This window comes from Erinaceus europaeus, chromosome 15 (assembly GCF_950295315.1).
Source record: "Erinaceus europaeus chromosome 15, mEriEur2.1, whole genome shotgun sequence".
In the NCBI taxonomy this organism is placed as follows: Eukaryota; Metazoa; Chordata; class Mammalia; order Eulipotyphla; family Erinaceidae; genus Erinaceus; species Erinaceus europaeus.
The window spans coordinates 46,649,908-46,673,431 of NC_080176.1; the positions used below are offsets into that span (position 1 = coordinate 46,649,908).

The 23,524-nt window shown below is 41.5% G+C and overlaps 1 protein-coding gene across 2 annotated transcripts in view; it reads right to left on the bottom strand.

The window, feature by feature from the left end:
- GAREM1 (GRB2 associated regulator of MAPK1 subtype 1) overlaps positions 1-22,558 on the bottom strand; it is a 230,243-nt gene extending 207,685 nt beyond the window's left edge. The window contains exon 1 of one of the 2 annotated variants that reach the window (XM_007520935.2): positions 22,083-22,558. In XM_007520935.2, the coding sequence (XP_007520997.2) occupies positions 22,083-22,203 (121 nt within the window). In that variant the 5' untranslated portion in view covers positions 22,204-22,558. The remainder of the gene's footprint in view (positions 1-22,082) is intronic. The other variant, XM_060173675.1, reaches the window with a different exon arrangement.
- Between the last annotated feature and the right edge of the window lie 966 nt (positions 22,559-23,524).

The following is a 23,524-nucleotide window of genomic DNA, read 5'->3' on the forward strand; positions in this document are numbered from 1 at the left end:
GGTTTTCTTGAAAGGGAGAAAGTCTCGGAGTTGATTATTAACTAGGCAAGGAAGTGCACACCACTCAGCTTCTCCACTGAGCGTCTCAGAAGATGGCTACTAATAGTAGCGGCTTACCAGTTATTAGAACACAAATTGTTGTATTAACTTAGTATTTTTTTAATCATCAAAAATGGGACCTGAGGGGTCTCTGTTGTAGTCTGTCCACCTGCATCAGCATAATACCACACAGTTATCTGTGTCTGGAAAAGTTAGGGGAGGTTAAGAGTCTCCAGTTCAGTCACAGGTTAAAGGTTAAACTTCCACTTGTTCCAACTCTTCCAAGCTAGCTTTGAATTTGCCTTTGGGAGTTAGCTCCCAGAATCCCTTCATTGAAGAATGATTGAGCAGAAGCATTCAGAAGTTTCCTAAGGAAAAGGAAAAGCAGTCTCCCTTGACTAAACTCACAAAACTATCACTCTTCCAGGGCTGGCTTCATAGGCAATTAATGCTTTCTGTAAAAATCCTAGCAATATTAACCTTTGGGATGATGCATTTCTAGGCTTGTTACAAAACAATAATTGCCTCAGAACCCAGTCTTCCTCTGAACACTTTTCATGTTTGTGTTCCTAGCACTCAACACTGTGCTTGAAAGCTAACAAGTTTGAGATCTCCCTGATCATTAAATGAATGGCACTGTGAAAAGAATATTCCATTTATCCAATTGCCTACTGATAGCCAGTAAGGTGATTTCTCTAGGGAGGAAAATCATGTATTTATAACTTCTGATTTTTTATTGTATTTATTTATTAGATAGAGACAGAGAGAAACTGAGAGGGGAGGGGGAGATAGAAAGAGACAGAGAGACACCTGCAGCTCTGCTCCACCACTCATGAAGCTTTCCATATGTAGGTGGGGACTGGGGGCTTGAACCCAGGCACTTGTGCACTGTAATATGAGCACTTAACCAGGTAAGCCACTGCCTGGCCCCTTATAACTTCTGATTTTAGAAACATTATCTGGTATTTTATTTAACTTCAGGCTAGCAAACTATGTGTGTGCTTGCCTGCATGTGTGGATACATGTGGGTGGCAGTCTCCAGTAACTGCCATAAGTTGCCACAAACTGAGTGCTAAAACAACAGATAGTTAGTCTCTCACAGTTCTGAAGGTTAAAAGTCCAAAGCCAAGCTGTTGGCAGGACTATACTTCCTCTGAAGGCCCTGGGGGAGATTCGGTTCCCTGCCTCTTCCAGCTTCTGGTAGCTTCAGGTAAACCTTGGTTTACTGCTTGATCTGCTTTCTGCTTTTGAAACCTCTCTTTGCCTTTCCTGTGGAATAGCACGTCTTTGGATTTCAGTCCATTCAGGTAACTGAAAATGACCCCAACTCATGACTGTTAACTGCATTTGCAAACTCTTTTTCTAAATAAGGTAGCAGGTCTTTTAGGGAGGTACCATGCACGTATGCAGGTAAGCACACCTGTGTGTTGTTTACTTATTTATTCATTCCAGAGCAATGGTCAGTTCTGGCTTTCAGTGGGAAGGGGGGGGGGGGTTACTGAATTGGGGCCTTTGGAGATTCAGACTTGGTCTTTCTGCATAATCATTAGGCTATTTCCACCATGCCTGTTGTATATTATGCCAAAGAAGATGCCTTAAACAAGGCTCTACAGACCACCAACATGCCACCAAGGTGGCATGGTCGAGAAACTGTGTTGGTTGCTAGGAACACAAAAGAGAACATGAAGGGCACATACCCTGCCCTCATGGAGGCCAAAGTCTGTCAGGGGATAGAGAACTTCTGTTGGAAAATGTGAGGTCAGGGAGACAGCTCACCCTCTCAGAGCACCAAAATTGTATGTCTGAGACCCCAAAGGTCAATCTTTGTGCCACCTATGCCAGAGATTAACAGTGCTCTGGTCTCTCTTTCTACCCCCCATATAATAATAACTTTTTTTTTCTTAAGGTGGAAAATAATGGATACATGTATAAAAGAACCGCATCTTACCTGACATTAAATATGACTCTGATAACTTTTAAATTACAGATGGGTGGTCCCATCTGTTGATTTCTGAAATATTAAGATACGTACCTTAGAATCAGTGGAATATGTTTATTTCCATTTTGAAATATATTCTTGGGAGCCGGGCGGTAGCGCAGCGGGTTAAGCGCAGGTGGAGCAAAGCACAAGGACCGGCATGAGGATCCCAGTTCAAGCCCCCGGCTCCCCACCTGTAGGGGAGTCGCTTCACAGGCGGTGAAGCAGGTCTGCAAGTGTCTGTCTTTCTCTCCCCCTCTCTGTCTTCCCCTCCTCTCTCCATTTCTCTCTGTCCTATCCAACAACTATGACATCAACAACAACAACAACAATAATAACTACAACAACAATAATAAAAAAAAAAGACAACAAGGGCAACAAAAAAGGGAAAATAAATAAATAAAATTACAAAAGAAAAAAAAAGAAATATATTCTTTTTTTTAATATTTATTTTATTTATTTATTCCCTTTTGTTGCCCTTGTTGTTTTATTGTTGTAGTTATTATTGTTGTTGTCATTGTTGGATAGGACAGAGAGAAATGGAGAGAGGAGGGGAAGACAGAGGGGGGGGGGAGAGAAAGACAGATACCTGCAGACCTGCTTCACCGCCTGTGAAGTGACTCCCCTGCAGGTGGGGAGCCTGGGTTCGAACCGGGATCCTTATGCTGGTCCTTGTGCTTTGCGCCACCTGCGCTTAACCCGCTGCGCTACAGCCCGACTCCCTTTGAAATATATTCTATGTACCAAGGCGGATTACACAGCTTTTGATTAGTGTAGCAAAATTTCAATATTCTTCCCCACCCCGCTTCCAGGGTTATCGCTAAGGCTCAGTGCCTGCGCTATGAATCCACTGCTCCTGAAGGCCATCATTTTTCCATTGTTGTTGTTGTTGCTGCCACTGCTATTGTTGTTGGATAGGACAGAGAGAAAATGAGAGAGGATAGGGAGAGACAGACAACTGCAGACCTGCTTCACTGCTTTTGAAGTGAGCCCCCTGCAGGCCAGGGGCTTGAACCAGGATCCTTGAGCCAGTCCCTGCACTTTACATATGTGCACTTAACTCAGTGTGCTAATGCCCAGCCCCCTCAGATGAGATTCATAACCCTTCTGGTGCACACCTGGTAGTGGATCTTGGGAAATGTACAACAGAAGGACAAGACAGGTTCCCTGCTCTGAGATGCCTTAAAATATATATCTATGAAAAGAGAGATAAAACGTTTAAATATACTCAACCTCTTATTTTGTTGTATTTTACACAAAGATCACAGAGTAGAGAAAAATCTGAGGATATGGATTCTTCTCTCATAGTTCTAACTTTTGCATTTACGTAGAATTATGTAAGTCTTGTGGCTGAGTTAGAAGATCCACATTGCTCTGCACCTTTCCAAAAATAATTTAACTTTGGCTCTTGATGTGACGTTAGGAAAAATTAAGACAACCCAAGATTTTGAGGAAGGTAAGAAAAATAGAAAAGAAATTTACTTTAGCTATTTTTCAACAATTATTTTATATATGTTACATGTAAAAGAGTTTCAAGGACCAGGTGGTCGCGCATCTGGTTGAGCGCACATGTTACAATGTGCAAGGACCTGGGTTCGAGACCCCGGTCCCCATCTGCAGGGAGAAAGCTTCATGAGTGGTGAAGCAGGGCTGCAGGTGTCTCTGTATCTCTCTCCATATCTCCCTATTCCTCTCAATTTCTAGCTGCCTCTATCCAATAAATAAATAAAGATTTTTTTTTTAAGTGAAAGAGAGTTTCACATGAAAGAGAAAGAGAGAAGCCAGAGCCCAACTCTAGTACATGCAGTGCCAGGGCTTGAACCAAGAGCTTCAGTCAAGCAAGTCCTATACTCTACCAGCTGAGTTATTTCCCAGTTCTACTTTAAGTCTTTTTAAATGAACAGATGTGGGTCAGGTTTTTTTTTCTTTTAAAAATAGAAATGCATATAAAGAATGATATATAAACATGTACCGTCGCAGACTAAAAATGGAGCATTTAAGTGTACTTTGAATTAATTAAGCAGTCTGAAGTTGTATGCAAACTGAAAATGTTTCTTAGATTCTGAAAGATACATACTTTTCCTTACACACACACAAACAGACACACACACACACACACACAATACAGCTTAGTCGAGTATCATTTTAAAATAAATTCTTCCCTAGAGAAAACTTATTGCCAAAGCATCTGGACTACACTTCCAGAAGGCATTTAACAAGTTACTATCATTTCCCAGACTCACCAGGGTAGCGCTGGCTTTAAAAATGATTAAAATTTTCTGAAGGAAAACAAAACTCAGGCCTCACACAGTCATTGGAAAAAGAAAAGTAAGTTAAGATTAGGGGCAGCTCTCTCCATAATGTCTCTTCTTAGGGGAATAAAGAATTGTTTTCACATTTCATTGATAGTATATGTTCTTTGATCCTGGTCCAAGACATTCCCTGAAAACAGGTAATGGCTGATGTGAGTTTTTTCTACTGTTAAGCAGGAAAATTAATTTGATAAAGATAGTTCAATTCAGTGAGCACATTTTTAAATAAATGGGCTGGCACAAAATCGGTCTGGAAGAAATTTTCAATCTTACATCATATGCAAGAAATTAATTCCAGATGAGTTAAGGACTAAAAAAAAATTTAAATCTTCCTAAAATATCTAAGAGACTACAGAAACAGTTGAGGGGTCAGAGAGAAAGCTCTTAACGAAGAGTGAAAGCTTATTTGTCCATGTAAATATTCAAAATTCTTTAGCAGAAATATATCATGTAAAATCAGTAGACAAAATAAATGGGAATATGGAAAGATATCTCTCTAATAGAAATTAGCAAGAAGAAAAGAACAACAAAGATTTGCTTTGCAGAAAGCATTTTTAAATGGTAGAGAGACATTTAAAAAGGGGTGCAAAATCACTAGCAGTCAGAGAAATGCAAATTAACATAGAAATTTGATCTCATTTTGTATCCATTAGGATGGCAAGTAAATTTAGTTTTATAATAACTAATGTTGACATGGAACTGATAGCAGCATTTTGGCAGTGACAATCCAAACTGGGTTTGGATCCTCATATATGAGGCTCACTTACCCCTCCATTATTTTTCTGAAATGAGTTAATTTTGCATGTGACTTAGAAAATTAGGAAGACAATGCTATAAAAGATACTTCAGGAGAGAGGTGAAAGATGAGACAGAGAACAGATTTCTAGGCTTACCAGGTGGTGGTACACCTGCTTGAATGTACCTATTACAATGCACAAGGACCTAGGTTCAAGCCACCCAGTCTCCATCTGCAGGGGGCAAGCTTCGCAAGTGGTGAAGCAGTGTTGCAGGTATCTCTCTGTCTCTCTCCTTATCTCCCCCTTCCCTTTGATTTCTGTATCTATCAAGTAAATACATTTCTAAAAAGACAGATTTCTACAGAAGCAAAGAACAAATGAATGCCCTTATATACATGAAGACTTAATAAGACATATTCTAGAGGTCAGTAACTAGAAACAAACTGAATATAAATCAACAGAAGGATGAGTATTTACTCAACAGCGAAATAATATGGTGTTACTGGAAAAAGGGTGGATTTGTATTCAGTCAGGTGATTTAGAGAGACTTCCATGAGTATAAGCAAGAGGCCTATAAGTATGCATGACCCATTTTCTTATTAAGAAATTATAGAATTCTGTGCCTATCTTTGTGTGTATCTGTAGTTATCAGAGCAGGATTATACTGAGACGAGCAAAATGTGCAGGGCATGCACTAGGTTCTTAAAGCAGATAGAACGAGCGAACAGGGCTGGGTTGGAAGGATGAAGGCTGATGTGAAGGAAGGTAAAGTAAGTCAAATGTCCCTTTTATGTCAAACTGTAATAAGCATTCCTGTGTGAATAGAGATCATGTGAAAGAAAAAAAAGGTCAGTTCCAAAAGGTTGATAGTGGTTCCCTCAGGATGATAAGGTTTTCATATTATTTTTAGCTTTTAAGTATCGTTATGCAGTTCAGTTCTTCACAATAAATATTGTTATGTTTATAATTAATTGGTGACATTAAAAAGAGAGAGAGAGAGGCTACATAAGGTACTTATATTTAATTCACCTAGCTCCCTCTTTCCCTTCCAGCATCCACTTGCATGAAACTCTTCTGCCACCCAGCACACTGTAGTCAATCCTCAGCAGCCTGATCAGATTGTTATCTTCTCAACTGATGCAAGAAGATAAAAGAAAGAAGAATGAGGAAGAGCAAGTATACTCATTCACCAGTTGGCTCATGTACTAGAGTTAACATGAGGGAGTCAGGAGGTAGTGCAGCGGGTTAAAGTTAGCATGAGGCTTTCTGTCACCAGACAATCCTGAAAGTCATGTAGAACCTTCACTGTCAACATCTGTCAGTCCGACCACTGATAAAACACAACGCCCTCTAGAATCTTCAGGTAATAAGCTGGCAAAGGAATTCCCATCAATCACTGCTTATACATCGAGAATTAAATGGGGGTTTCCTCCCCTTATCTCTGCTTCTCTTCTTTTAGTCATTACATTAAAGTCAGCATTTGCACAGATACTGAACAAAATAAATGAAATGACATTCAGACTATCACCTTCACTACTTTCCCTGTCTTGAAGTATTTAGTGGCTCTTTAATACTTTCTCAAATCACCACACAATTTTTTTTACAAACAGTAACACAATAACAGGGTTATTGCTGGGGCTCTGCACCTGCACTATGAATCCACTGCTCCTGGAGGTCATGTTTCCCCTTTTGTTGCCCTTGTTGTTTATTGCTGTTTTGTTGCCATTGTTGTTATTATTGTTGTTGGTATTGATGTCGTTGTTGTTGGATAGGACAGAGAGAAATGGAGAGAGAAGGGGAAGATAGAGAAGGGGAGGGAAAGATAGACACCTTTGGACCTGCTTCACCACCTGTGAAGCGACTCCCCTGCAGGTAGGGAGCCTGGGCTCGAACCTGGTTCCTTACACCGGTCCTCGTGCTTCGTGCCACATGCGCTTAATCCATTGCACTACTGCCCAGGCCCTCCCATCACACAAATTTTAAGCTTCAATAGGCTCTGGAGTTGCTGCATTCCATCTCTTACAACAGAGAAGTAGAAAGTTGCACAGAAAGCATTACCCAAAAAGGAACACAGCAGGGCTTGTTAAGAATGGCACATAAAAGAATGACATATTTTGTTAACTTGTCAATGTATTCTCAGTCTCTAATGCCAAATAACAATGATGAACTTAGTTTGTCACCTTAGTTTCACAAAATGTAACAGAATTTATGATATATCTGTGGGAACTCTCCACAACTTGAACTCAAATATAATCACAGCTTTTAAGTACATGGTTTTACCAAGATCTTTATGAGCTTTGCCTTCATACAATGGAAGAGGATTTTTTTTTTTTTTCAGGACTATCTATAGTGCAACACGGACCATAACCTTTAAATCCAATACCCAGATTGGTAAAGTAAAATTTTCACAATTATTTAATTTTACAAATAGAAGTACTATAACTAATGAACATCAACTAAAGGATAAAAAGAACGGAGGTTTAAAAGTGATTAAGCCCACAAGAAACCTGGAGATTATAAATTCCAGGGAGGGGAAAAAAACTCAAGAAGGAAGGACACCAGGATTTTATCACAGGACCTCGAAAACCAACCCGACCAAATAATTTAACTTTAAAAATTCACAAAAGAATATGGTAAAACTGAGACCAGGCAGTGGCACACCTGGTAGAGTGCTCACATTACAGTGTACAAGGGCCTAGGTTCAAACCCCTGGTCCCCACCTGCAGGGGGAAAGCTTCACAAAGTGATGAAGCAGGACTGCAGGTGCCTCTCTATCTCTCTCCCTATCTCCTCCTTCCTTCTCAGTTCCTCTCGGTCTCTACCCAATAATAAATTAATAAATCTAAAAAAAAAGAATATGGTAAAACTATTTAAGTTACTCTACTACTAATATAAGAAAAGTATATTTGAAATAGTGCCAATTTTTAAATTATCTGAATCACTAAAGACTGTTACAAACACAAGTGACAGTCAATGATAAATAAAGTGATGGACTCATTCACTGCTAATGGTTCAAGATTTTCTGGATCCAATATGGCAATAAACATCAACAATCTATAAATAATGAAAGATGAATACTAACCATACTTCCAAGAACCCAAATAATGAATGCTCTAAAACAGACAAGTTAGAAGTACAATAGCCTCAAAAACACAACACTCAAGACAACAAAAGGTCTATCAGCTGGAAAGTGGTCAAATAAAGAAATAATAAAATGCATTTAGTCATGGCAATTTCATTTTCAAAGACTTCATAGTTAGGTGTTCATGATGTAATATAAAACAAAGTTGCTTTATATGTAGTTAGATCCCATTCTCAGGAAAATGTTAACAATGATTACATAACCTCTAATCAAAAATTAACATTCATTTTTTTGGGGGGAGAGGACATAAACAGAATATTCACCACAGAAGAGATTCAAAAGGCTGAGGAACACATGAAAAAATGCTCCAAGTCTCTGATTGTCAGAGAAATGCAAATCAAGACAACAATGAGATACCACTTCACTCCTGTGAGAATGTCATACATCAGAAAAGGTAACAGCAGCAAATGCTGGAGAGGGTGTGGGGTCAAAGGAACCCTCCTGCACTGCTGGTGGGAATGTCAATTGGTCCAACCTCTGTGGAGAACAGTCTGGAGAACCCTCAGAAGGCTAGAAATGGACCTACCCTATGATCCTGCAAGTCCTCTCCTGGGGATATATCCTAAGGAACCCAACACACCCATCCAAAAAGATCTGTGTACACATATGTTCTTGGCAGCACAATTTGTAATAGCCAAAACCTGGAAGCAACCCAGGTGTCCAACAGCAGATGAGTGGCTGAGCAAGTTGTGGTATATATATACACAATGGAATACTACTCAGCTGTAAAAAATGGCTACTTCACCATTTTCAGCCCATCTTAGATGGACCTTGAAAATTTCATGTTAAATGAAATAAGCTAAAAACAGAATGATGAATATGGGATGATCTCCCTCTCAGGCAGAAGTTGAAAAACAAGATCAGAAGAGAAAACACAAGTAGAACCTGAACTGGAATTGGCGCATTGCACCAAAGTAAAAGACTCTGGGGTGGGTGGGTGGGGAGAATACAGGTCCAAGAAGGATGACAGAGGACCTAGTGGGGGTTGTATTGTTATATGGAAAACTGAGAAATGTTATGCATGTACAAACTATTGTATTTACTGTTGAATGTAAAACATTAATTCCCCAATAAAGATTTTTAAAAAATCACCATTCATTTTCATCAGCATTTGTTCATACTGTCCAAACTCTATGGTAATGATTCCAGGGGTGGGGGTGAGGAAGTCATTGATGTACTTAGGAAAACACAACCACCAAGTTCTTCTGGCAAAAGGAAAAAAGGAAGTGCCTCTAAAAAACTGAACAACTATCTCCATTCTACTTAACTCAGATGAGAGAGAAAAATATGCAAAGTATGCAAACTAAAAAAAGAATGTGAGGAGTGCCTTATAACAATAATTTCTCACCAATAAACAACATTGATGGCTTACTTGTAAAGTCCTTTCACCTTTGGTAAAGAGTTTTGATGAGCACTAATTTAAGGTTTTTAGTTCCTCTCAAAATTGAAGAGGAAAACGGAAATCAGGGCAAGAAATGCAAACTGTCTAAGCTGAAAAAGAACCTAGGCTGAGAAAAAGTCCAGGAATTAGGACTCAGTGCGTGGCTATTTTAATACGTTTTGAATGCAAGAGAAGAAGTGAAGAAAAGGTTGCCAAAGCCGAAAATCTAAGTGGCAGAGGCTGCTGGGAGCTTCCTAGTAGCCACTCCCCTCTTAGTTAGAAACCTTAGGTATTATGACCAATCAAAACACATCAATTCTCTGCCTCTCTAACCATCTAAAAGTTAAGTCTCAACTCATGAGATATAAGGGAAGTCAACGTCAGGCCCGTGGTAAGACAGACATAGCTTTTCCCTCTTAGTACTGGGATGCAGATGTGACGGCAGGATCAAGGGTCACGAAGTGAAAACTGCCTACTGAGAATGGCACAGACAGTCAGAGAAGCCTGAGTCCTTGACTCGATTTACCATGTTGGTTGCAGATTACATATCATCAGATTTCTTATCCATAAAAGAGAAAGCGACCCCCATGCTGGATAAACCACTATTCCCCACATCCAGCAGAGCAAGATGGAAACGGACTTGAACTAATGTACCTCAGCCACGTGAAAAGTGTCTTCCGATTCTGTCTACTCTCAATGCCTTCCTTCTTCTTAACTGACCAAAACATAGGACTAAAATAAACAGGAAAAAAAAATGCAGAATATCTTAATAAAGCTTTATTTATTTTTAAATAGGTAATCTAAACCATCTAGCACTTGTTCTGTAGACATAACTAATTGAATTATTTTTAACTTGGTTCCGAGTTCTTGACTGCTTTTGTGGGCTAGTGGTCCAAAGTAAAAAAAAAAGTTTTCTGTATCTGTCACATACGCTAACCTGAAAACAGACGAAAATTAATGATCTTGCTTTATGAGAACTGTGTAGGGTGTTGTGTGGAACTACACAGTTGTACTGTTAGAATTTTTAACCATTATCAAATCACTAATAAAAACAGAATAAATAAAACTGACTATCCTCAAGCATGAATTTAGTTACAATAAAATGTTATTTCTTGATTTCAGCCATCCTGTCTAAAAGAAGAGAAAGATAATTCAGAGTAACTTTCAATTATGGAATACATAAGTACACAAAGGGGTGCTCCAGAGTGACTTAAACAGGCTTCCTTGGATATTTCTGAGCTCTTTCCAAACAGTGAGAGCATGTTTTATAACCATTGCTCATTAGTTGCCTGATACTGTCTGATAACTGGAAAGTAAACAGGTGCCCGTTCCCAGTTACTTCTAAAGGTTTGAATCTAGTCCCCTTATAGGAGGAAAATGCTGTCAGTGTGAACTGAGAGCCAGTTTTCACCTCCACCAACATAAAAGTCTGATATTGAGAAACTAGCACCTTAAATTAAATCTGACAACTGACCAAGGAAATGTGTCTCTACTGAGTGAAGAAAAATAACAGAGCAAAAAAACAGTCACAAGGATGCATACATAAGTACTTCTTCTTCTTCTAGCGTTTGCCCTTCTTCCGTAGCCAGTCAACAGCATCAGGTTGTTCACAGATTACTGTATTCCCCTCTAACCTAATTATAATTTCCTGTGCATGTTAAATATTAACCTGAATAATAAATGTCTCCATAACTACAAGACTTTGTATTACACCTAAAACTCAGTCACTTTGATAATTTCTGGGAGGGGAGGGTGGGGAGATCAGTACCTTACATTTACAACACTCCACTGTTCCAAGGCTGACTGTTATTATTTTTTACTTTGGGGAGAGTGACAGAAAGAAGAGCTATTAAAACACCACTTCATCATCTATGGAGCTTCCTCTGGTGCCATTCATCTGTGGCATTCCCATGTAGTGGTGGGGACCAAGCCCAGGTCCTCAAGCACGATAAGCCACATGATCTCCTGAGTAAGTCATCTCCTAGTCCCTAAATGGATAATTTGTAAATAACCATTAAGGAATCAAAGCCCAAGTAATATTTAAAATTAGCAGAATCAATTAAAATGACTTAATCTATAATTATAAAACTATTTCACTCATAGACCTGGAAAGAGGCTCAAGAATGTTGTTTTTTTCCTCCTTTTACCACTATGTAAAACTCCTACAATGGCATAAAAGGAAACTTACTGTCTGGGATTAAGACACTATGGTTCCAAGTCAAATCTTTGGGCTATTCTAGGGAGATGACAACTGTACCAAATTAGCAGTGGTAGTCTTGTAACACTATTTAAACCAAGAGGCTTGTGTTGCCTATAAGTAAAACCCCTGGTCCCCTGAGATGAAACAATGACTAGATAAATGGTGCTGTCTATTCTCTTGCTTTATTATAGTAAGAGTTGACTAGTTCCATATATATATGGCATTCTAGTCCATTTAAGATTAAAAATTCAATGATATACCTATGTATGATATGTCAAGAGAGCATCTTTATGTCAGCACAGAAAAGCTAACAAGAAAATGAAAAATTTGGTGGGCTTGGCAGTGGCACATTGGATTAAGCACACATACTACCATGCTCAGGGACCTGGGTTTGAGCCCCCATTCCCCACCTGCAGGGGGGACGCTTCAAAAGCACTGAAGCAGGTCTGCAGATATCTCTCTTTCTCTCTCCTTCTCTATCACCCCCTTTCTTCTCAGTTTCTCTCTGTCCTTTTCAATTAATATAAAATAAAGAAAAAAATGGCTGCTGGGAGTGGTGGATTTGCAGAGGTTGCAGTAAGCCCCAGTAACAAGCCTGGTGGCAATAAAAAAAATCATTAAAATTAATAATTAAAAATTAAAATAAAGAAAATGAAAAATCCAAAATGAAGTATAATGTCTATAAATAATTTATTTAAAAATATTGATATCGTGATAGCTCACTACAGGGTATTTTTCCTGCTGCTATCATTCATCTTCTTAATTCCAATTAATATATTTAAGAACATAACGTCTATCTCAATTGAAACAAAAGTGGATATCTTTATCAGATTTGAAGAGACCATAGATATTTTAAACCTTGAAAATTTTAATACTAAGATTTGCTCATTCATTAATTAAATGATTCTGAGGCACTTCCTACTTGCCGGCATTATTTCCACTAGGAAATAATCAGGTTTAGATGCTTCAACTTGAAATGCAAACAAACATTTCTGTGGAATGGAAGCAGGAGTAGAAGCTAAGAAGAACATGTCCACGTGGAAATATCTTTTGAAAAAAAAAAAAGAATTAATCCCATGAGATTTAAAATACTTTTGTGGGTAATTTTGTATTTTACAATGTGAAAAAAAAAATACATAGATCAGCGATCAAAGTTATTTTGGAAGTTGCACAGAATACTGCCATTTTTTTCTTTTTTTAATTTTTATTTATAAAAGAGAAACAGTGACAAAAACCATAGGGTAAGAGGGGTTCAACTCCACACAGTTCCCACCACCAGAACTCCGTACCCCATCCCCTCCCAATAGCTTTCCTATTCTTTATCCTTCTGGAAGTATGGACCCAGAGTCATTATGGGGTACAGAAGGTGGAAAGTCTGGCTTCTATAATTGCTTCCTCGCTGAACATGGGCATTGACAGGCTGATCCATACTCCCAGCCTGACTCTCTCTTTCCCTGGTGGGGCAGGATTCTAGGGAATTGGAGCTCCAGGACACATTGGTGGGGTTGTCTGTCCATGGAGTCTGGTTGGCATCATGCTAGCATCTCAGTGCCATTTTTTAAAAAAAAATTTATTTATAAAATGGAAACAGTGACAAGACCATAGGATAAGAAGGATACAATTCCACACAATTCCTACCACCAGAACTCTGTATCCCATCTCCTCCCTTGGTAGCTTTCCTATTCTTTATCCCTCTGGGAGTATGGGCCCAGGGTCATTATGGGGTGCAGAAGGAGGAAGGTCTGGCTTCTGCAATTGCTAACTTGCTGATCCAGCTTTCTAGTCCTTTTTCCAAGTAGAACACTGACATTTTAAGACTGACAGTTCTGCAGAAGACAAGAGGCAGTTTCTGAGTCTTCGTAGAACGACTCAGTTAATGGAAAGTCAAGATAGTGCGAGAATCTCAAAATAGTTTTCAAGTTGACTTACACGAACATACTATTTCACTAAAACAGTCAAGTGAGGATGAGAAACTAAAAATACTCCCTCTTAAAACCATGATAACAGTAGATCACAACAGTCCAATCAGTTTTCCTTTTACAGATGCACCAAGTGCCCTAAGATTTTAACCTGTGGGGCTAGTGATATAGTTCACCTGGATAATGTGCCATGTGTGAGACCCAGGTTCAAGCCAAGCCCCACCACACAGAAGGAAGGGTCAGTACTGTGGTCTCTTCCACTCTCTGTCTCTCAGTCAAAAACAAACAGGGGTGGGGGAGATAGCATAATGGTTATGCAAAGAGACTCTCACGCCTGAGGCTCCAGACTCCCAGGTTCAATTCTCCATGCCATCATAAACCAGAGTTGGGCAATGCTCTAGTAATAAATCATCATCATCATCATCTTAATTTTTTGGTGTATTGCACCAAAGTAAAAGACTCTGGAGTGGGGGTGGGAGGTGTGGTTTCAGGTCGTGGAACATGATGGCAGAGGAGGACCTAGTGGAAGTTGAATTGTTATGTGGAAAACTGAGAAATGTTACACATGTACAGACTACTGCATTTTACTGTTGACTGTAAACTATTAATCCCCCAATAAAGAAATTTTCAAAAAGAAGAAAAATCACTTGTCATTTGGAGACTCACTTAGGATTAAAAAAAAAACATCAACTTTCAAAAATAGCTATCTTTGCCAAATGAGTTTAAATGGTCACTGTGCATTATTGTCGACAAAGTCCTCTCCTATTCTTTCTTTCTTTTAATTTTTTTTTTTCATAACACATATGGTCAAAGAGACTAGGTAATAACTAGAGGAAAGCAAATGTGAAAGGATATTTAACAGACTTCCTTCATGATTCACTTTGTGTTCAGACTAGTCCTTTCTTTCTTGCTAACAGTCACCAGACCATATAGGCGGCTTAGGAAATCACCATCTAAGTGGGGAGAAATAGCACTGACTCAAGAGACTCTCATACCTGAGCCTCCAAAGTCCCAGGTTCAATCCTCTGCACCACCATAAGCCAGAGCTAAATAGTGCTCTGGGGAGGGAAAAAAGATCCAAGTGTCAGAAGCATTCAATCATAAGTGATTGTGGGTTAAGTTAGAAATTCCTTTCCTAACTTCCTGCTCACACCTCCCCCAAACTAATCGTGGATGAGTTTATAACCTGTCGCCTATAAAAATCCTACACCATTTTTTTTTATAACCTGTGGATTACTCGATCAATAACCCAGAACATGCAAAAGGAAGCAAACTTGAGTCTCCAACAGCATTTTCCTCAGCTTCTTTATCTGTACAGGAATAATAAAATTGATGCATTATTAAAGGGATTTCTGTCAGCATGACAGAATCCACTCTAAAGCTTCTCCGTCTGGCTTGCACTCCCAATATACCAACCTTCTATACATATATCGTGAAGACATATATATATATATATATATATGCACATCTAACGTACTATAGCATCTAATGGTTACAGTGCATCCAGAGTTGCACATTTAATTGTTACAGTGAAGACAGAGGTTTCTGACTGATCAGTGTTGCTGCCCCAATTGGGCTGTATATAGAGTAGGGGCTTAATAAATATTAGCTAATTATGTAAAAAAAAAACATAGCATAAATAACTACAAAGTATGTGGTAAATATATGGTTTGCTTTCTCTGCATAAGAAAGCTACAAAGCAAGGAGTGGGGAAAGCTGACCAAGATCTTATGGCCGTGAAATGGGAATATCTGTATGTAAACAAGAAGGCCCTCAAACCCAGCTCTCTTTCAGTTTTAACCTATTTCTATCACTGCGGTAGAGGTATCATCTTCTCGTATGGAATATCAGAGGGAAAAATGCCAGATAAGTAAAGACATCTGCATGTCTTCCTGAAGCAAGATACACACTAGCTACTCTTTTTTTTTTGGGGGGGTGGGCCTAGGAGGTGGAAGAAAGAGCTTTTTAAAATGTGTATGAACATGCATATCCTCAGTCATGCAGACTTTCAGAATGGGCATTTATCTCAAAGATAAAAAAAAAGGGGGGGGGGACTTCGGGCAGTAGCACAGCGGGTTAAGCACAGGTGGCGCAAAGCGCAAGGACCAGCAGAAGGATCCCAGTTCTAACCCCCAGCTCCCCACCTGCAGGGGAGTTGCTTCACAGGCGGTTAAGCAGGTCTGCAGGTGTCTATCTTTCTCTCCCCCTCTGTCTTCCCTTCCTCTCTCCATTTCTCTCTGTACTATCTAACAACCATAATAACTACAATAACATTAACAACAAGAGCAACAAAAGGGACAATAAATAATTTTTTAAAAATTAAAAAGGGGGGCATGGAAACACCTTTAACATTTGCAAACAGCCATGTGGAGACTCCTTGCCCTCTGAGGAGGGTTCCTGTTTCTGTTCCTTTAAAATGGAATCCTCCAGGTATTTAAAAAGGTAAACACCTCAGCATAAAGCTAGGACCAAAGTTCTCTGTCCCAGTGCACCTGGATTAGACTCAGCTCTAACTTGTTTCACAGTGAGGAAGAGGCCACTGTTCGATTGCTGATGACTTACATCTGCAGCTGCTCCCAGGAGAGACTCCATCTGGTCAAAAATGGAAGCTACCCTTCACCTCCCCTTCACAAAGAGCCTCTACCCTCTTTGTAAAAACAAGACAGGAAATCCCAGAATCAACTTTATACAGTGACGAATGATAATCAGCCTTGCTGTGGGGATCATTTCGCAATACATACAAACATCAGATCAGCATGATGTACTCATGAAGCCACTATCACCTGTCAACTAAACCTCAATAACTTTTTTTTTTTCCTATAAGCAATGTATTTGAATTAAGTTCCCCAGCTCTTTCTAGACTTCAGTACCTCTGAGTGGCTGAGTCAGCTCACCTGGTAAGGTACCTACTCTATCTTGCTTGCTATGCAGATGACCCAGTTTTGAGCACAGCCCCTACAGCACTAAGGGAAGCTGCAGTGCTGTGATCTCTTTCCCTGTCTCTTTCTCTTTCTACATGAAAAAGTCAGTCCAGAGCAGGAAAAAAAAAAAAAAAAAAAGGAAGAGAAGAGAAAAGAAGAAAAAAAAAGAGGAAAAGAAAAAAGAACTCCATTGAGTAACAAAGAAACATACTTAAGTATTAATATATGTTAATGAGTGAGAGACTCCAGCAAAGACTAACAACTCCCTCTCTTAATTAAGCAATTCTTTGCTGTAAGTGACCAGAAATACTTAAAAAGGAAGGTTCTCACAGACAAAAGTAATACAAAAGACTGGGTTACAAAGTACATGTTGAGGGAGCGGGAAGAGGTCACTAAGAATCAATCAGAAAGTATATGCTTTCTTATTGTCTTACAGAATGCAATCAAATGATCAATAAAGCAGTTTTGAGCAGAGATGTATGACACTGAAACAGAATTCTGTAGTGAAAATATAAAGTTGAGACACTGGAAAGATAGAAACCTACTGAAGAACATATGTGTGCCTTTTAAATGATACTAGGAATCAAATATAGCTCCTACTAGAGGTTGTTTTTTTTTTTAATGATGTAACAATTTGATTTTAAATCTAAAAGGTCAGTACTTACCATCTACTAAGGAAGTACATCCTTTGCAACTATTTGGACTTAAGATAAAAGGTTTTAGCAGGGGGTCTGGGGCCGTAGCACAGCAGGTTAAGCTCACATGGCCTAACCAGTATAAGGATCTAGGTGTGAGCCCTGCCCCTCCCCCCCATCTGCAGGGAGGTCGCTTCACAAGTGGTGAAGCAGGTCTACAGGTGTCTAACTTCCTCTCCTGCTCCGTCTTCCTCTCCTCTCTCCATCTCTCTGACCTGTCCAATAGCAATGACACTAATAACAATAATAACCACAACAATGATAAAACAACAAGGGCAACAAAAGGGAAAAAAAAAATGCCTCTGGTTGTAGTGGATTTGTGTTGCAGGCACCGAGCCCCAGTGATAACCCTGGAGGCGGGAAAAAAATAAATAAATAAATAAAAGTTTTAGCAAAGGGCCACATGGTGGTGCACTAGGTAGAGCAACATGCAATACAAACCAAGTTCAAAGCCCTTCAGTTTCACTGAAGCAATGCTGCACTTCTCTCTCCTCTCTGTCTCCCCCTCTCTCTTCTCTTCTTCCTTGCTGTGTGTCTCTCTCACCCTCTATCAAAAGAAAAAGAAAATAAATAAATAAATAAATAAACGCCACTGGGAATGGTTCAGGGAGTGAGCCCGAGCAATAATCCTGGGTGGTGAAGGAAAAAAAAAAAAAAGTGGGTATTACCTTAAAAATGCATTTAGGGTACTGAGTTTTCCAGACTCCTAGGAGCTAGAAGCAAAAAGTCAGAAGAACACTATGTGAGAACAAGTCTTCTGAGCCATTTCAAGATGAAGTATTGAGGAAACAGAATGAACGCTTGACCAGTTTTGAGTAACGATGGGTGTGGACCTTCTCCTTGATCATTAACACATTTGTTCCAAAAGTTTCTGAGATCGATGATGAGCTTAAATATCGGTTCTTGACTGCACTGCTCATTTTAGTTATGGACATATAGATTATCCAAGGAGAACACTCAAAAAAGTAATTTTTGAGTGTTCCAGAAAGACTTATGAAGCAACACCCATAAAAGTTCACGAATACCATTATTTTATCTTACCTTAAGATAACAAATTTCACCACTGAGAAGAAATACCAAATGCATGTATTTGACCAATATGAGTGGCATGCACCGTGTCTCGAGTGTCGTGCATAATGCAAAGAAGTGAAAGTTCTTCGCTTATTATGTACTTAATATTTTAAGTATGACCAACTAAACAGTAATCTCAACAGACACAGATACATAGCCTGAGCTCTCAGGCTACAATTTTTTTCCTCCTTTATCTGATGCCATACTTATTCCCTGTTGCCTCTTACCTCCTTTCAGCTATCCTTCGGGAAGTGAAAAAAAAAAAAAAAGGCATCTAAATCTGATGGATGAGGCTAGTACTTAATTCAGTGTCTGCACCATTTTAAAAATATTGACTTTCCGGTACTCAAACTCTCAGAGAGACAGTGGTGCTATTTAGAGCAGACGGTAGACTTACTCCCATGTAGTCTGAGGTGGTAGTATAGTTGGAGATAATAGGTCTGCCTTTTGAGACAGAAAGTCACTGAAAAAAATCCCACTTGGCCATTTAGTTGGCCTGCCACTCAACTTCTCTAAGTCCCAGGTTCTCAAAGCCACTGTTACAGTGGAGCTGCTGAAGTTTGTCACATGCACCTAGAAATATACCAGCACATAGTAGGCTCTCAATAATCAACTGTTATGCTGTTTTGTGCTTAGTGATCATTAACGACTGCTTAAAATTAGCTAACTGTTTTCTCTTGGCATGATGTCAACTTGTGACAGGTTTTTCAATTTCTTTCTAGACCCTTACAAATGATTTGGAAAAAGACTACCTTTTAGGTCTAAGTGTAGGATATGAGTCCCCACAACATAGCTCCAAGTCCTAAAGCCTGCCAAGAACAAACACAGGATGAGGACCATGTAAAACTTGAGGTTTTACACTTAGCTTTTATAAATACAGTGGCATGTTTTTCACATGTTCTAAATGCTGTTCTAAAACATGTTTAAAACCAAGTGTGGGCTCTTAAAATCTACCCAAATTCAGCTGGTAAACAGTTCTCCCCATCAAACTAGCAGAGATTGTATTTTGATATATTTTAAAGATACTGACAATAGTATCTAGGGGCATTCTTATATTTGAGAAAATAATAGCACCCTTAGTCTATAATTCAATTTTACAATATGTATAAAGGACTGAAACAAGTATGCACATGTTTATTCAGCAGGGCAGAAATCTAACTACATAAACAGATTAATGTACAAGAATGTCCATTATATCACCACTTATAACAAACAGCAAAACTCAAAGCAGCATGATATCTCCTACCCTAGGGGACTATCCGCTCTTGTGGCACAGTCAGCCATTAAACTTATGAAGGAAGATGAGAGGGGGTTGGGTGGTAGTGCAGCGGAATAAGTGCACATGGAGCAAAGTGCAAGGGCCGACATAAGGATCCTAGTTTGAGCCCCCAGCTCCCCACCTGCGGGGGCGGGGGGTCGCTTCGCAAGCAGTGAAGGTCTGCAGGTGTCTATCTTTCTATCCTCCTCTCTGTTTTCCTCTCATCTCTCGATTTCTCTCCGTCCTGTCCTATAACAACAATAACAGTAACAACCACAACAAGGGCAACAAAATGGGAAGAATAACCTCCAGGAGCAGTAGATTTGTAGTGCTGGCACCCAGCCCCAGTGATAACTCTAGAGGCAGAAAAAAAGAAAAAGATGGGATTATTGCAGACTGCAAGGTAGGATAGTTATGTCTAGCCTCTGACCTGTGAGTACAGGGTCTTAAGTTTGATCCCCTGCACTTCATGTATCAGACTGACACTCTGAATCATTCTCCTTCTCTTTCTCTCTCTCTCTTTCATGAATAAAGAAATGGTCTTTTTGTTTTTGCTTTTTCAAAGATAGTATTTTTGAGAAGAAGTATGATATAAAGTAGTCTTTGGCTAGGAGACCAAATTTGTGTGTCACTGTCACTTTCTCAAATAGTAATACGAAGTGAATTTTACAATAAAAGACTAGAATTAAGACACAGTGAACAAAATTCATTCCACAGCCTGAAAGGACACAGTGTTAAGACTTGCTGCCCACGTTCTAATTTTAAAAAGAAGTGTGGGATGAGTACACTGCTGATTCAGATCCTTTTCATGAATGGTGGGGATACTAAAGTGGACAGACAGCTAAAAGTTATGTCTGCAACTGACATTCAGTCTCTGGAAACTTCAGTTTAATGAAGCTGTGGTGTGACTGTTATACCATATATACCAATGCTTTCTGCCTAGTTAGGAAATTCTGGTAGAAGGTATAGAGATGAGAAATGATCAGAAAGGCTGAAGACTGAAGATCTTCCAATTCACACAACTTTGCAGTGCCAAAGGAAATGACACTGTGATATCTCTCTCCCTCTTCCCTCCGCCCCCCTCAAGATCTACAGATATGTAAAGCACAGAACATTTTTCCCACCCCCACTCTAAATCTCAGCATGCCCCCCCCCCCCCCCCCCCCCCCCCCCCCCGCCAACCAAGCAAGGAGAGCAAACAAGCTGAGAAGGTTGATTTCCTGAACTTAGCTGCGTTTTATTTTTCCATATCATTATTTCAAATGTCTAATCTTACCCAACAGACAAGAAGTGGAAAGAAATGCCTTTGGACACCTGTACATCTTGTTACACATGCTGGTACTCCAGAAATGAAGAAGCAACCCAAGTCCTTTTGATATCAAATGCCATCTTTCTGCTCAGTGCTCTTCTAACTCAGCCTGCCCTGTGTGATGTGATCATAGCTCCTATTAGCCTGCCTGCCCGCCTGGGCCCAGGTGCTTCAAACAGCTCCAAAGCAGAGCAGGCTGGTATCTGCAGACAGCCTGCAACTGCTTGAAGCCTCCCTCCATACACCGAACTTAATGTGACAACACAAGAGAAGCCAAAACACAACTAAATTGCCACCTTATATGTCGCAACCTACAAACTGAAAGATGGTTTACCTGCACATCTCTACTTGTTTGCACAGGGTACACTGCAAAACAAAACAGCTGGGGAACGTCTGGGTGATTTCTGGTGGTCAGTTTCAGGAAATACAAGCAGGTCTTAGTTCTGAGGTCAGATTCCAAGTCAATATAGGTTTGAGTGACTTGAAATTTTTCCAGACTGGAAATGTGCTAAGCTAATAATTAAGCTTAAGCATGCCATCACTGTGATGGTCACATTTTCTACACAGTCCTAAATTACTTTCAGTTCGGTTAAACAAAACAGACAAGCTGCAATAAAAGGTCTCTAGGAAATGTGATCCCTTTCGTCGGTCACCCAGGAGCTTTTCTTCTTAAATCTGCGGCTTCTTTGGGGGGAGGGGGGAGGGGGGGTAAAAGAGCATCCAAGAAATAAAAGAAAGGAAGGATGTCTGTCACCCAAAGCACAATTATTGTCATAAGAAAGTTGCCTAAGATAACTCTTCAAGGTTTCCCAGGTTGAGTAATTCTCGCAGGCGAGCGGAGGACAGCTCACCTTCAAGATTACTATCTGCAGAGGTTTCCCCTATGTAGATTTTTTTAAGCGTCCTTTTTAATTACACGGCAAGAGCTTTTTTTTAATTACACATCTCCGGCTGCTGCCAAGAAAAGAGTTGAAAGCAACGCGCTAGGTTGCGGCAGCCGCGGCGGGGGCCAAGTCCAGCGCCCAGGGGTGCGGGTGGCCCACTCCCCGCCCTGCGCGTCCCACCCTCCCGGGCAGAAGCTTGCACATCCGCGGCTGCCCAGGGCTCCGCCGGGACTCACCGCTGTCCAGCCGTGCGATCTGGGGCAGCCGGTAAGTGCTGACCAGCAGGTCGAGCGGGACGGCCACCGAGCTCCACTTCACATCCTTGAGGCTGCAGCCCAGCGAGGGCGTCGGGTCCATCTTCCCCGTCTCCTGGTGCCCCGCGCTCCGGCGGCCGGCGCCGCTCGCGCTCGCGCTCTGGGGCGCGCGGGAGACCCGGGGCGCTCCGGCCCCCGGCAGTGCAGGGGGCGCGGCGGCTGGGGCTGCTGGGGCGGCCGGGAGGGTGGGGGCCGGCGCCCCGTTCAGCTGCCGCCGCGGAGCATGGCCGGGGCGCCCCACTGCCCTCAAGCCTGGAGGGGACTCGCAGCAGCAGCCCCGCGGCTGCGGGCGGCAGCGGCGGCCGGGGCAGCGACTGCGGCTCCCGCTCCGCCTCCTCCACTGTCCCCGGGTCTGCAGCTGCGGCGGCCTCCCGCTCGCCTCCTCCTCCTCCTCCTCCTCCTCCTCCTCCCTTCACCCCTCCTTCCCTCCGCCTCGAGCGAGTGAGGAGGAGCCGCGGATCTGAGAAGCGCCATAGCAGCGCTCCCAGCACTGACTAATCAACGAGGTGCGAGCGACGCCTGCGCAGCTCCGGGAGCCACCGCCCCCGCGCCCGCCCCCAGCGCCGCCCTCTCCTCCGCCCCGCGGCCCTCCGCCTCCCGGGCCCAGTGGACTCTGTGCGGCGCCGGCTCCCGGGCTCGGCCGCCGGCGTACAGCCGCGCGCTCCGCAGCTTTAGCTCTCGCTCCCCCGTCCGACCGCTCAGCGCCCTGCAGCCTCGCCGGCCGCCTGCGGCGCCCAGAGCCTCCCAGCGAGCTCCGCAATCTTAGCCAGACACCCTCCCGCCCCACCCTCGGACTCTGCTCACAGGAGAAAAGGTCTATATGGGGGCTCCCCACTTGAGAGTGCTGCAGGCCGGGGGCTGGGGGCAGGCTAGCACACACACACACACACACACACACACACACACACACACCCCAACACACACACACACACACACACCCCAACACACACACACACACACACCCCAACACACACACACACACACACACCCTACAACTCTGCAAAGGGACTGGAAGTTACTCTCACTAACCTTGACATCCGCTGCTAGACAAAATGAGAAAGGCCCAAGCACCACGAAGCGGAAATGTCATGGTCAGCATCTCCATAGACTCTTTGGGTTAGTTCCTTCATTGTTCCAACAAGCTGCTGGAGACCATGGGGGTGAGACCACCTGCCACCACAGAAACCCCACAGAGTCCAAGGGTCACTTAGGTTACTGAGAGCCGGTTCTTTTCACATAGTTTTCTCACTCTACCTTTCTCCTGTGATGAAAGATGGGGTGCTTCCCATCCCCAGTAGAAAATGGGGTCAGGACATGGACAAACATTTCACGGAGGAAGAACAGAGAGGGCCAGATATTTGAGA